This window comes from Schistocerca serialis, unplaced genomic scaffold (genome assembly GCF_023864345.2).
Source record: "Schistocerca serialis cubense isolate TAMUIC-IGC-003099 unplaced genomic scaffold, iqSchSeri2.2 HiC_scaffold_897, whole genome shotgun sequence".
In the NCBI taxonomy this organism is placed as follows: domain Eukaryota; kingdom Metazoa; phylum Arthropoda; class Insecta; order Orthoptera; family Acrididae; genus Schistocerca; species Schistocerca serialis.
Window position 1 is genome coordinate 2138885 of NW_026048515.1, and position 14970 is coordinate 2153854.

A 14970-nucleotide genomic window follows, 5' to 3' on the forward strand; every position below is an offset into this window, starting at 1 on the left:
ACCGATGACCTCAGCAGTTTGGTCTCATATGAATTTACCACAAATTTCCAAAATTTTCCATGGATGTTTCAGAATAACATTTTCACAGTCACATTTGGCTTATACTGCCAGTGTAGTACTACTTGTGTTTATTGTTGTCTAACACTGTAAGAACTAGTGCCATTCCCTTGCTGATACATTGTTTGGTAGTTTAGTGATGCATGGTTGTACTATACCATGTCATTATATGCTGTGAGTAGAGAACAATTTTAGGGTTTTGTGGTGACTGCCGTACTCACTGCCAAAATTATTATTTTACTGAGCAATAAAAAGTTGCATTCAGCACTAACATTGTTCACTCACAGGTAGCACAATTATCAGTGCTGTGACATTTGCTTGTTAAACACAGAAGAATGGTCCTCACTCTTTTTAAAGCATTGGCAGAGTAACAGAATCAGCTTGTAGGCCTCTACAAACCCAGTATTTGATTATGTACTTGCACACTCACTTGCTTTTGTATCACGGTATTCTTGCAAATGATAAGATTCCGTACCTTACTTGTATTACGTTAATAAAACTTTGTCTCATAAAGTCATTTGTGCTGCAGCTGTTTTGTTGATATTTGTGCTACAGCTGTACAACTAGACTTCAGTTAAGTGCAGTTAATTGTTACATATAATAAAGAATTATTTCTCTCACCCTCCTGTTCTTGCATTGTAAATATTGTTATAATGAAACCATCACACAGTGAGAGTGATATTCTTTCTTAGGTTAATGGTGAGTGGTTCAGCACCATTGCCAGCACCTATAATGGAACGTTGGGAAGAAATAACTGGCCATCGTCTTCTGGAACGATATGGAATGAGTGAGACAGGCATGATCCTATCAAACCCCCTTCATGGAGAAAGAAAGCCTGGTTTGTGTGTATAGAAATATTTATCTTATGTTGCCTGTAGAGTAGTTCTGGTGACATTTCTTCTCTTTCTGTGTGTTGTTAATGTAAGCACACGTGAAACTGCATTTCTAACTCTGAAATAGGGAATAGTATCAAAAGACGTTAGAAACCTGACAACTTAAAATATGATTTATGGATTAAGTCCTGTATATTTTGTAAGAAGCTTTGGAGATAACTCTATAATACGTGTGTAAATTAATGGCACGAATGGAAGGGTGAAGCAGAGGTAACATTACTCATATTTTGATATTACATTGACCTTTCAGTTAGAAGCCATACAGATGCTTTCCTGCTGGTAGATAGAGGGGCATAGTTTTTTCACAGTTGTATCTTTCTTTTTATTCCATTTATATAAAAAGTAAAATTCACTTGAGAAAACCATAATATTAAAAAGCCATTACTTACCTTGAAGAGGGTCTTACCTTCAAGAGGGGAAATTGCAGTGCTACTGATAAAAACTTTAAAAAATTACAAAAATTGTGTAGCTTTCAGAAGTATTAGTTCCTGCTTCACGGAGGAAAGAGTGATGGACTGGGGACAGTGACAAGGGTGGATCAGGTTACTCGGACCTCGGGATGTGAGGGACCCATCACAGTGGAACAGTGAAATTGTCCCTAGCAATTGTCAAGTCATGATGTTCATTGAACACAACTGGTAGTAATTTTAATGTACATTAAAAATGCAGAGTATGCATAAAATTATTTAATAGTGAGATGCTTAAAGACAGTAACATAACTGGTAATCTGATTCCCAAATCCCAATACAGGCAGGAATTGGCAGAGGGGTTGCACGTGGACTTCAGTCCCAGTGACACTTAGAGTACATCTTTTCCCTTTGGATGGGGGAGTTAAAGTATATACCATCTGTCCAGAAAGTTCCAAAACTGATTTTATTCCTTGCGTATAAGCAACATCAGCACAGTAACTATGGTAGCCGCTTGAACTAACAGTTGTAAACTACAGATGTTCATTCAACTAGGCAGTTGTCAGCAGGGGGTGTTAGTATTGGACATGTGGCTGTGGTGTGTCAGATAGTTGTAGCACAAATCACAATTCAACATCTCAAAAATATGTTCCAAACATTCTGGAGAATGTTTTGAAGAGAAGGAAGGTACATGCAAAGTTTGTTGTGCACACCTTGTCTCTTGAACAAAAACAATGGTATGTGGATATTGTCTTTGACTTGACTGAAATGCAAAATGTGAACAATTCCGGTCTGGGAAAATTCGTCATGGATGATGAGACTTGGTGTTACCAGTCTGAACAATAACGAAGTGCAGAAATTAGTGTCCAGGGCCAGTGCTTCGGTGACATCAAGCATGACAGTCGAGTGGAACAATATCCCAAAGAAGGACTTTCTGACAGTTTCACGTGGTTGTGTGAAAGTTCTGTACATTGTACTCAAATAGGGAGGAAGTCTGCCCCATAAGCTGAGTGGTCAGTGTTCTCTGAGTGCCAAGCAGTGGGCCTGGCCAGGTCAGAGATTTTCTCCGCCAAGGGACTGGCTGTTGTACTCTCTTCCTCATCATTTCATCATCATTAGCTCACCCAATGTGGCGTCAACTGAAAAGACTTGTAACTTGGCGGCCAAACTTCCCCCGGCAGAGACTCCCACAGCCAGCAGTACCATACGATCATATTGTTGGGGGGGGGGGGGGGGGGGGGGGGAAGCGCTCTGTTGTTTTATATTAATCCAGTCTCAAAACTTTTTTGGTTATCTTGAGTACTTTATATGTGCCTCTCAGCATTACAAAATCAGAGGCAGAAAGTACACCACAATATGTTGCACAATCTAACTGTGATCTGAGGGAAAATATTCTGATTCCTCGAGACAGGCAATACTGATCCCCTTCCTCAAAATAGAAAAGATTGAACAGACCGAAGTAATTGTTGCAGTAGAACAAATAATCAATAAATAACATGTAATTATGAAGTCCAAAATAAAGAAAACTTGTCTGTAACATTTATTGTGATTTCATAAGCTATCACTATACACTACATTACTTGATTCTCATTCATATAATAGTATATAGGATTTTTTGTGCAGGCAACACTTAGCAGGATTATTTGATACCTAATAGGCCTATGACACCACATTTCAATCTTGTCCAACTATGTGAAATCTCTCTTAAAGGGTTTGTCTTCCACTATACAAAATTATTTCTGTTTGAATAACGGTAACAGGTGGACTGCTGCCCCTCCTAATGAACTCCACACTATCAAGCAATTACTGCTGTAACGTGTGCCTCCTCCTGTTCCTTCCAGAAGGAATCCACCATCCTGTGTTGCCTCCACACCCGTCATACCAGGTTAACCCATAGTTAGATTTTGTGTAGCAAGCCACCATATGTTGTGGTTGTGCAGCTTCACAGATCCTGATGGAGTGCCCCTCTTTCCATCTCTCCATGCTGAGCACGGTTTTTTTGATTCTTTGCCTAACATTGACAGACAACTCACGAACGGTTGATCTGCTTCTGCATTTTCTCTTTGAATTGTTTTTATTGACAGACATTATATTTTAAACTACTTTCAGGAGGAGGGAGTGAAATTGAACTGTTCGTTGCGGTGCCAGCGCTTTTTTCCACTTATGTTGTCTGTTCTTAATTAGGAATGATGTCGATTCGACTGTGAGGTATCAAACAGTAGCAATTGCATGTAGTCGTTACTTGAAATGCCATACAGTAACATGTGCCATATGCTAATATAGTGAGTTCAAACTCCTACACTTATGAAAATTGTATCAAAAGAACAGTTGGGGGGGAGGGGGGGGGGGGGAGATGGCAAGTCACTACTTGCATCATAACCCACACACCAACAAGAGATATCTGGGGATGTGGAGGAATAACATCCAGATAACTATTGCAGTAAACCGATGTTGAATAAAAACGAGTCACTGAAATGTACGTTTTGAGCCATGAATGATTTGATGTGGACACTTGGAACTGATAATAATACCTTGATTGCAATTAGCTTCATCACAATGCATACTCTGAGTGTTTATTAATGGGAACAGTTACCTGTAATAGTAGGAACTGTTATATTATTCAGTTGCACATCATACATGCATTAACAGGAAGTTGGTTTCGGATGTATTTGATCAAAGGTGGTTACCTGACTAATATTGCTTGTCACTTTATAACTAGATTAGCATGTAGAACTGTGAAATGTGAACTGATTTTAGGATAAGGAATAGACATAGGAGCAGAATTGATTCACTGGTTTAAGAATATGTCATAGCAATTGCACTTTTTACGTAAATGATTATTGATTAGTATCACACATGCATGCTTTCCAACTCAAAACTACTTAACTATAAATAATAACATCTGTTGATAACTTTCACCGTTCAACACTACACTTGTTCTAAAAATACTCAAGTCAGATTATCTAGTTATCTTGTAGTCTCACGACTCTACAACCTCCCAGCCACTGCTGCAACTTCAACATGTAGTACCGTCCAGTAGTTGTGATTCCAGACGAGTCCTTGCTTGTTTTGTGCTGTCAACTGTTACCCATAACAAGCCAACCTGTAGTGTCCGTTTCAGCATTGTAGGGCAACTTGGCCATTGTTATACATAGTGATGGCTTAATTCTGCAGCATTTTAGGCAGTACCAAAGAAGCATTTTCACTTGACAGTGTATCAGAGGCTGCCTCCACGAATTATCTCCATGAATGTTTGCCACAAACTAAAAAAGAATTAAGGCAAGCCATCAACATGCTTCGTATCTTTGGGGATTCCCCTAACTGTTATACATCTTTGGTCTCCCTACCCAACTATCAGCACTGCTCCCTGTCTAAAATACATTTAGTTCTCTTTACAATAACATTTGATTCCACTATACATACTATTAAATACTAAATAATCTCACAGTTAATAAATATGGTTTTAAGCACAATGGTCAGTATGAAATGACATTAAATTCACCATTTACACGTAGAAATGAGATTGGGATTTAATAAACTACAGCAATAATCTATGATCGACACCAGTTCACAAGAGCTCATGCCTTGTGTGCTTCCCAGCTGAATTAGTTAATGTGACTGTTCATAGATTGTGTGAGCTTCCTCAATTCTGACATTCACACACAGCATCTGGCTTGTGGACCGAGCGAGGAGGCGCAGTGGTTAGACACTGGACTCGCATTTGGGAGGACGACGGTTCAATCCCACGTCCGGCCATCCTGATTTAGGTTTTCCGTGATTTCCCTAAATCGCTCCAGGCAAATGCCGGGATGGTTCCTTTCCAAGGGCACGGCCGACTTCCTTCCCTAATCCGATGAGACCGATGACCTCGCTGTCTGGTCTCCTTCCCCAAAACCAACCAGCCAACCATCTGGCTTGTGACATAGTAACTTGCTGATTCAGCATGTTAAAAACGAAAAGTAAATTTGAGTTATTGTTAAGGTGGTAATAAGTGTCTTGTTATAGTGTCTCTCACTGCATGCTGGGTCTGGGGGACCCTCATCCATCACTTCTTTGCCAGGCGCCTTGGTCGTCCCTCTGTTACTATGTACCAACTATTTTTATGTGTGGCTAGCCCTATTTTCTGTTTTAGGGGTAGCACTCTGATGAACAGTGAGTGCTGTTCCCTTCTCTATTCGTGGACTATAAGGAATTGGGGGTGGGACAGCTGTGGGAGGGTCGCCCCTGTTGCATGCAGAGTCCCAGGAACCATTTTTCTGGTCCCACCCACCTGCTGATCTGATATATATATATATAGTCCAGCTAATATCCACTACTTCTCACTTTCACTATTACAAATCTCCCGGCTAGAAAGCATTCTTCAGTCTGTTACTGTTTTTGCTCTCAATCTGGTTGGCAGATCAGATGCAGGCGAGGTTTCTCTCACCACAGATAAGTCCTGGCAGACCCCTCGTCTGCTATGACCCAAGCACTGGCCCAAGAAATCACAGAGTATAGGTGTAAATTTAATCTCATGTGAAATAAAAGTTAGACAGTGAATATAAAACCCAAGTTTTTCAGAGTTTGCATTGCTAATCAATGCAGTGAGATTTATTTTCTGTAACAAGTTTCGTTAAAAACTTCACTGCTACCTGTGCCACTCAAGGCACTCACTGTTCAAGTAATATTAGGAAAAGAACATGTTCTACTGCAAGATGATAGTGTATCTGATTGTTAAGTTTTGTGTTCATGTAACCAGTTTCTTAACAACTTCAACATCTCTTGTGAATTACATTGCCTTGGAGTTTTGAATGGTAATTTCCATTCCTAATTAATCACGTAGTGAGAGTTGACCTGCTAGACCATGTTGCAGCTTTTATGTATATGCACTCCACAGTAATTTTTATGAAACTACCACAGCTGCTTTGTTTTAAATTTATTAATCTTGTTAGTTCATATGTTAGTAAACTATCTGTGTTTTCAAATATGTGTTTCAGGATCTGTTGGACACCCACTTCCTGGTGTCACTGTACGGCTAAGTGATAGTGGTGAAGTGCAGGTGAAAGGGGACAATGTTTTTTCCAGATACTGGAACAGGCCACAAGCCACAGCAAAAGAATTCACAGAGGATGGATGGTTCAAGACAGGTCTGTAGACTTACTGTGAGGAGTGATTTTAACTTCAAGATATCTCCTCTTATCTTCTCTTTCCCAAAACTTTCTTAGCATAAGTTCATACGTAACACACACCTTTACAATGAACACCATTACTCCGAGACCTGATTCCCTCCTGGCATATACAATTTTAAAATAACTCATGGAACTGCAACCAGGTTGTGTCGACAACTGCTGATATTTTGACAGGAGCACACCCTGCCATTTTCAAGGCACAGCAATTCAATCCAATGTAAGGGAATTTAAAACCTCGGTTTTCAGAGAAATTCCAAAAAGATAAAACACAAGCACCATCATAAACTAAAGAAGACTGATGTCAAGGGTTATCGATAGTGAAAGTAATCTAAAAGTGGGCAAAAGAGCATTAACTCTGTTCCTCTGTTTTTTGACAAAGGGGAAAGCAGGATTCCATGCAGATTTTAAACAACAACTGCCATCTCTATTTATAAGGTTACTTGCTAACTTGATTTCAAGCGCTTCCTTAATAACACCATCCCAGTAGCTGGAAGTACATGCCATAACCTCTGTGTTGCTATATTCCAAAGGATGACCAGTGCCAAGGCAGTGCTCTGCAATGGCGGATTAGCTTGGCTGTTGTAAGCCTGTGTGATACTTATTCTCAGTACACTGCTCCTTCACAGTCCCTCAGCTGCATCTGGCTTTGCAAACCGAAATCATCCTTTATCGAACCTAAAAGGTTGGTGGTTGAAAAACACACTTCATATCACATATCCGCAAAATACGATCAATCCTCTTTGAAATATTCTCTCCGTAAGGCAAAAAGGCTGTAGACTTTGGTGCCATAATGATAGCTAGTCAATAGTGCAATGCACAGCTAATTTGCCTTTCACTATAACCATTCCAACAGAAGGTGAGTTGGAGATGGGCTGGTTGGTTGGTTGGTTGGTTGGTTGGTTGGTTGGCTGTTTGGTGTGTGGGGATTGAAGGGACCAGAGTAGGTGGGTGAATTTGACTGACAAATTCTCAGGGTTCAAGATGACATTGCCCCTGTGAACCAGGACACAAAGTTCCCTTTCACAATGGGCCAGATGGTGACAACTATTAGCCTGCAGATGCAATTAAGTCTGATCAGGCTTCCTATAAACAGCTTGTCCCAATTTACCATCAACCTTTCCTTATGTCATCTTGATTTTAAATTCCCTTGCACTGTGCTGACCTGCTGCAGTTATGCCTTGAAAATGGCAGGATGTGCTGCTGTCAAAATATTGGCAGTTGTCAATGACGTGACCTGGCTGCATTCCCATAAGTTATATGAACAACAATGTTGCTAACCATGCAGCTAACAGAACTTTTCACACCTTGAATCTGCATATTCAGAGAATTTGTAGAAATAATAGGAAATGAAAAATGTTTTTTAATTTTCTTTTTAATTGGTTGGCATTCCTAAATTTTATATTGTGTTAGATGAGAGGTGTCAAATACATTTACACCCCAGTACATACCACACCTATGAACCCTCAACAGAAGGTAAAGTCAACATTAAACTTATTTCTTTGTCTAGTGTTACAGTTATATATGATACAGCTCAAATGAAACTAATTTTTATTGTCAGAAACAGATAACATTAACAAGGAACTGCAGAATCAGTCAAATTGGCTATTTTGAAAATTTGCCTATCTGTTATGACAATATTTTTGTTTGTGGAACTTTGATATTTTGTTGCTTAATTCTTATCAACAACAACTGCACTTTAGGAATTGTAGACATGTAGCTGTACTCATTGCTTTTAATTCTCACTATATACCTAGAACAACACCAGCAGACATTTTGTTTGCTTTACATATTTTTATCCACCTAGATTGGCCAAGAGTACTACAAATGTTCCCTTGACCTTTTTTGCCTATGGTTGACATGATACTACAAGGCGAACTGAAGCTACTGACCTGACTATTCCATCTCATTACACCTAAAGAGCTTGGTCGTGTGTAAATCATAATATGGTTATTGAAACTAGCTCATAAGTTGTTAAACAAGGGTGTTATGGAACTCTGAGAAAAGAGGAAGAGGTAAGCATCAGTTACCTTTAGCACTTTTTGTGGTGTGTTCAAAAATCGGAAAAAGAAATAGCAGAATGGAACATTTTAGATCAAAGCATCTGGAAGACTACCACAGCAAAATGTTGTACACCAGATTGCAACACAAATGCCGCTTGTAGTGAGAAATAAAAAGTCACAGTGCCACTTCTTAGATGATGATCTTAACTCACACTATGCACAGAGGCAGAAGCTCACAGGCAACTTGGAAATAACAGTTGCTGTATTCCTCTTTCTGAGTTGTGTCTACTGGTTATTTTCTTTTTGTCATTGGAGATGGAGCACGAGCACAATTTGCAAAATGATGGGTAAGGCAAATGGCCATACCTTGTGAGCTTCAGACTGAGGGGCAATTGTGTAAAGCGGCTGATCTTAAGATGAGCACAAAAAATGAACTTTGATCAAGCTTCGCTTAAATATTAAGCTACCGCTAAGAGATAACCAGCAGCTGTGCATCAGATGCTGTGCTCATAACCATATAACTTCCCAGATGTATGATTACAATGATTTCTTTAAATGTTTTTCCATGAATTCCAGGATGTTGACTTATTACTTTAGAAAAGTAATATGCAATTTTCCACCCCACCTTTATCCAACTGAGTTGATGATCCATCTCAAGTAACCTTGATATATACAGGACATTGAAATGTGATCTTCCCTCCTCCCTTTTCCATGCTCACAATATGTACAAGGCCCATAAACATTAATATTTAATGTGAGTCAGTGTACCCACTGTGGCTTTTGTCCCCTGATCAATAATGTAAAGAAATCTTTGCAATTATGTACTTGACATGTCTCAAATGATAGGGAACTTCATGCGTTTTCAGGTGACACAGCTGTTATAGAGGATGGTTACTACAGACTGCTCGGTCGGACATCAGTTGATGTCATTAAGACTGGTGGATATAAGGTGGGTGCGGTTGACATAGAAGCCAAGCTGTTGGCGCATCCAGCATTGGCAGATGTTGCTGTACTTGGTGTTGAGGACCCCACCTGGGGACAAAGGGTAAGTGTTATTATCTAGTGGGTTCCTGTGAGTCACTACAGCCTAAATTCCTTAATGAGTTCAGGGAATTTGTGGTCAGAAGTTGTAAGATATTATCTAATGATAACCCAAATGAACACACCCACAGCCTCATTGACACTGATTGCTCATCAGTGGCTGCTGAAGCCAAACCAGTGTTGTTGCTTCACCGCTTCAGCCATTGAGCACTGTTATTGAAATACATGATACTATTTTCTAGATTAAAACAGAAATAAACTGAAATTTATGCATATCACAACTATATTAAGTCTGTATTAGTGAGCCATGTGCTGAACAGTCACCTTTTTGTGGCCTTTATAGGCGTATGAAAAAGGGATGGACCAAAAACTTGTGCATAACACTATGTTGTCCCATATTATTGTGAATATGAAGCTGACAGTTGCATGCAGTATCACTTACAAGGTTTGAGACGGTGCAGTATTTATCCTGGCTGCAGCAACAAATCTTAATTGGCATATTGTTACTTCACCCCTTCAGCAATTGAGCGCTGTTATTTAAATACGCTGTATTGCTTTCTAGATTAAAACAAAGGTAAACTAAAATATATGCATATTATAACTATATTGAGTGCCTATTTCTACCACGGATCATTCTCCCTCAAGTAATGAAACCGTAGTTGTTTTTACGTGTGTCAAATAGTATTGTTAAGCAGAATTTTTTCTGAAATCCTTATGACCTGTGTGGAGATAGACATTTCTTGCTGCAGGCATGTCTCAGCCTTAAGCATGTGGTGTGTTCTGGACAATTGGTAGGCATCATGATGAAAACCCCAAATATCTGAGACATTGACTAAACAAATGAGGATGATCACAGGATTGATCTGCCAATCTTGTCTGAGAGATTTATAAAATCTTTTATTTTATCTGTCCTATTTTTTACCACTGTTAAGGAGATGATGTTACTTTTGCTTCTGTCCTTTTTAAAATAGAGATCTGCACTACTTCAGTGACTCAGAGAGATTAAAATTAATGACAGAAGTGAAATGCTGACTACTTAAGCAGAAAACAGACATCATCTGGTTTATTCCATCATGTCACCAAGTATAAAATAATAATAATAATAATAATAATAATAATAATAATAAATACTAATTGTAGCATCTTATCAGTATAAATTAAAGAATCAGTCATGCCCCCATCCACACATTCCTTCTGCTCATACAAGTGAATAAATTTTCGTCTCTCCTTTCACATTTTTGTGTTGTGGTAACATCTGAATGTTATGCCAACAGCCAAATTAATACTTCAAATGAGATCATGTTGTTGTTTTTGTTGTTGTTGATTATGATTGGGGTGGTGGGCTTTCATCTGAAGACTGATGTGATGCAGCATTCCATGTTTGTCTGTCCCGTGAAAATCTCTTCAGCTCTGTTTTCAGTGCTGCCACCTCTAGCCGTCTGAACCTGCTTGCTGTAGTCAAGCCTTCAATTTTTACGTCCCACACTTTGTTGCATTTCCAAACTGGCAATTCCTTAATGCCTCAGGATGTTTCCTATAAACAGACCCATCTTATTATCAAGTTGTGCCATATATTTCCTGTCTATCCAGTTCTATCAGTACCTCCTTGTTAGTATTCCACCCATCTGATCTTCAGCATTCTTCTGTTGTACCCTATTTTGAAAGTTTCTATTCTCTTCTTGTCTGAACTGTTTGTTGTCCACATTTCACTTCCATATAACGGTGTATTCCGAACAAATACCTTTAGAAGTAATGCTGTGAGAATGGTTGTGAGTCATACTTGGGTAGCTCAGTTGGTAGACCATTTGCCCACAAAAGACTAAGGTCCCAAGTTTGAGTCTCGGTCCGGCACAGAGTTTCAATCTGGCAGGAAGTTTCATATCAGTGCACACTCTGCTGCAGAGAGAAAAATTTGTTCTGGACCTTGAGAAAATAATTCCTAACATTCTACCCGACAGGAGGCCCCGTCACACGCCATTATTATTAACTTATATTTGTTCCCAAAAAATTTCTCTTTTACAGATGCTTTCCTTGCTGTTGCCAATCTGCAATTTACATCCTCTCAACTTTAGACTTCATCATTATTTTGCTTTTCAAATAGCAAAACTTATCAGCTACTTTAGTGTCTTATTTCCTAATCCAAGAGTGCGCACACAAAGAAAGCAGGTTACATGCATATCAGGGGCCAGCTTGAGGCTGCTTGAAGTAGTGTTAAGAAAATCACAATTTTATCTAATGGTACAGGTGGGTGGCAGCACTGACTGCTGCGAACTCGCACTGACTGCTGCGAACTCGCACTGACTGCTGCGAACTCGCACTGACTGCTGCGAACTCGCATTGTCTGCCTAGTCTGGATGAATGAAACAGTCATTGCCTAAGTTGTAGACAGGCACAATTAAGACACTTCTACATAAAATTTCTGTCATAGCCCTTGTCAGATGAAAGCTGTGGCTGAAAGCTTATGTTAAGTCTTTTAATTGTGCCTGTCTCTAACTTAACATGAGCAAACTATATTTTTCTGCTCTGTTAAGATACTGAAATTTTCTTTAGACTTGGGAGGAGACCTGTATCTGCCTGCAGACCCATGAAAATTGGATTGTACATAGTGCATTCACTTCCGTTCTTGTGTGCAAGTGATACAGCAAAAATGAGATATTCATAACATCTGGGGTACCTAAAAACAGTTTGAGATATCAAAAAACTAATTTTTGGCAAATGATGTCGTGTAAAAAGGAGAGTATTTTTGCCTTATGGTTAACAAGTAGCTGTGTGTGTGTGTGTGTGTACTTTGCTAGAGAAAGAGCAAGAGCTTGAAAGCTAATGTGAATTCTGTTTCCTAATGCATGTTTCTGTTTGCCACACATCAATCCCCTATAGGTGAATGGTTGCCTTTCCCTAATTGTACATACTATTTCTTTGGATTTGTAGGTGTTGTAATTCTTTGGTGAGCCTCTCCTTGTGTGAAAGTGTTTGAGCTTTATGGCCAGAGTTTTTTTTAATTTCTTTGTGACGTATGAGGTGTGGAGACACAGAAGTCAGTGTGCGTACACTATGACCCAGCTACCCATCCATTCTTCCCTTAACTAACACATCCTCTTTTTAGAGTTACATCATGAATTTTATGTTACGATGACTAGTCTTTAAACATTTCAGGACTCTTCAAATTTTTCTGCTCCATGTGACCACACTACAGATGGGTCATCCAAGTAGTGATAGAAACACTCTGGTATCAGCAGATTCTAGTGCCTTTGGTTAGCACACTGGACTCGCATTCAGGAGGAGGACGGTTCAGTCCCGCGTCCGGTCATCCTGAATTCAGTTTTCCGTGATTTCCCTGAATCGCTCCAGGCAAATGCCGGGATTGTTCCTTTGAAGGGGCACGGCCGACTTCCTTCCCTGTCCTTCCCTAATCCAATGAGACTGATGACCTCGCTGTTTGGTCTCTTCCCCCAAACAACCCAACCCCTAGTGCCTTTGCTTCAAAGTGTTCCACGTATAGAGAACCGGTGAGAACAGGCTAGCCATTGCCAAACCTTCAGTTTGTTCATAATATTTTCCATCAAACAGAAAATTTCCATCAAACATGCTTAAATGGTCTATGAAGTAATTGTTGAACTTTCCCGAGGAGTCAGAAAGTGGGATTCTTGTAAAGAGGGAGACTACATCAAAACTGACCATAATATCTATTTCCCAGAGTCACAGTTGACTGAGATGGTACTCATAGTCAACAGAGTTACGGTTATGGTGTTCACGCTTCCCCACATATTTGCTGAGAATGCGTTTCAGAAATTTTGTCGGCTGGTATGTAGGTGCACCGGTATTTCTAACTATGAGTATTAGAAGAATTATGCGTGACTTAAGGCTGAAATACACAGTTAAAAAAAGGAAGTTTTAATAGAAGACTGTGTTTCTCTTGTACTACTGATAAAGTACACAATGGCCATATGGAGCTGGTTGATAGTTGCCATGCAAACGGTAGACCTCTCCTCCATACAGATCATGCAGTAACCACAGCCCTAGTTGTATATACATTCTTAATTATGATTACAGCAATGAATAGTGACTAACATATTGACTAGTAAGAATATAATGTTTTCACTTCTGTCAAATTTGCCTTTAGGTTGCTTCTCAAATTTCTAAATAAGTGTGGTTCATGTGAGGTGCAATGAATAGATTGTAGAATATTGTGAATATACTCACATGAAATGAGTATTATTATTAATTGCAAACAGAAGGTCAATTACATTTCACCAGTAATATAATATGAATATCGTTGTTTCCAGCAGTAAGTTCAAATTATTAAGTTAATGTGTCTCCAATGAGTTTCCCTCCCTGCGGGTCCGGGGGTAAGAATAGGCCTGCAGTATTCCTGCCTGTTGTAAGAGACGTCTAAAAGGAGTGTTGTAAGAGGCGACTTAAAGGAGTCTCCCACGTTTCGGCTTTTATGTGATTGTCCCCTGTAGGGTTTGACTTCCGTATTTCCAAATTTCCCAAAGAGCGAGCCAATTGGGGAAGGGCTTACATGGTGCGTCGTGTCCATTGTGCATGGAGATCTTTAGCCCACTCTCTCATCGTCGCATTGCTGTCCCGCTCACTCTCCATCTCTTGGGCGAGGATACATTCCAGTGTGCAGTTTCTGCCATGCACTATGCAGTTTCGCTTTCTGCGCCGACGACAACCATGGACTTCTTTGCACCTGATATCCAGCACGGTAGCCAGTCCATTGTGGTTGAGCCGCCGTGTACCCTGTTGGGTGTAGGCCCCTGACAACACAGGGATCGCTCTGCTGATGCCTGTGCCATTAACTCCCCACGTATGCCAAGGAGTAGATGCCTATCTCCCTGGGGCATCAGGACTCCCGGCAATGACCATCCTGCCAGGTGGCCCTTGCTGCAGCTGGGTGGCCCTTGCTGCAGCTGGGTGGCGCCTGTGGGGAGGTCCCTTGGTCAGAGTGAGTGGCATCAGGGCGGACAACATGCAATGAAGCATGGCACATCTCTTGCTGGTGGCCAGCTGCCAGCAGTCTCTAAGGGTTCCAGGGCTCAATTTAATGCAAACATTTATGACCCCAAATTGTTTCCCTCCCTGGCCACGCCATGGAAGGAACGAAAGGCTAAGGATGGCAGCAAAGCTTATTCGCCTCGGTACCTAGTATGTAAGAGAGCTGATGGGGAATCCTTTGTGTCTATGAAGCCTCCGTTCTTTGTAGAGCATTTAGAGGACAAGTTTGGGGAGGTGGAGGGCTTGTCCAAAATGCGGTCTGGATCAGTCTTGATAAAAATAGCATCCTGTGCTGAGTCACAGATGTTACTCCCTTGTGACAAGCTGGAAGATGCTTCTGTTACTATCACACCCCATAAAAGCTTAAATATGGTCCAGGGTATTATCTTTTACAGGGATCTTC

At 40.2% G+C, this 14970-nt stretch overlaps 1 protein-coding gene across 1 annotated transcript in view; it reads left to right on the forward strand.

Annotated features, from left to right (window-relative positions):
• LOC126452529 (malonate--CoA ligase ACSF3, mitochondrial-like) overlaps nt 1-14970 on the forward strand; it is a 105420-nt gene that overhangs the window by 67276 nt on the left and 23174 nt on the right. The window contains exons 7-9 of the mRNA XM_050091086.1: nt 750-895; nt 6334-6483; nt 9392-9570. Of these exons, the coding sequence (XP_049947043.1) occupies nt 750-895; nt 6334-6483; nt 9392-9570 (475 nt within the window). The remainder of the gene's footprint in view (nt 1-749; nt 896-6333; nt 6484-9391; nt 9571-14970) is intronic.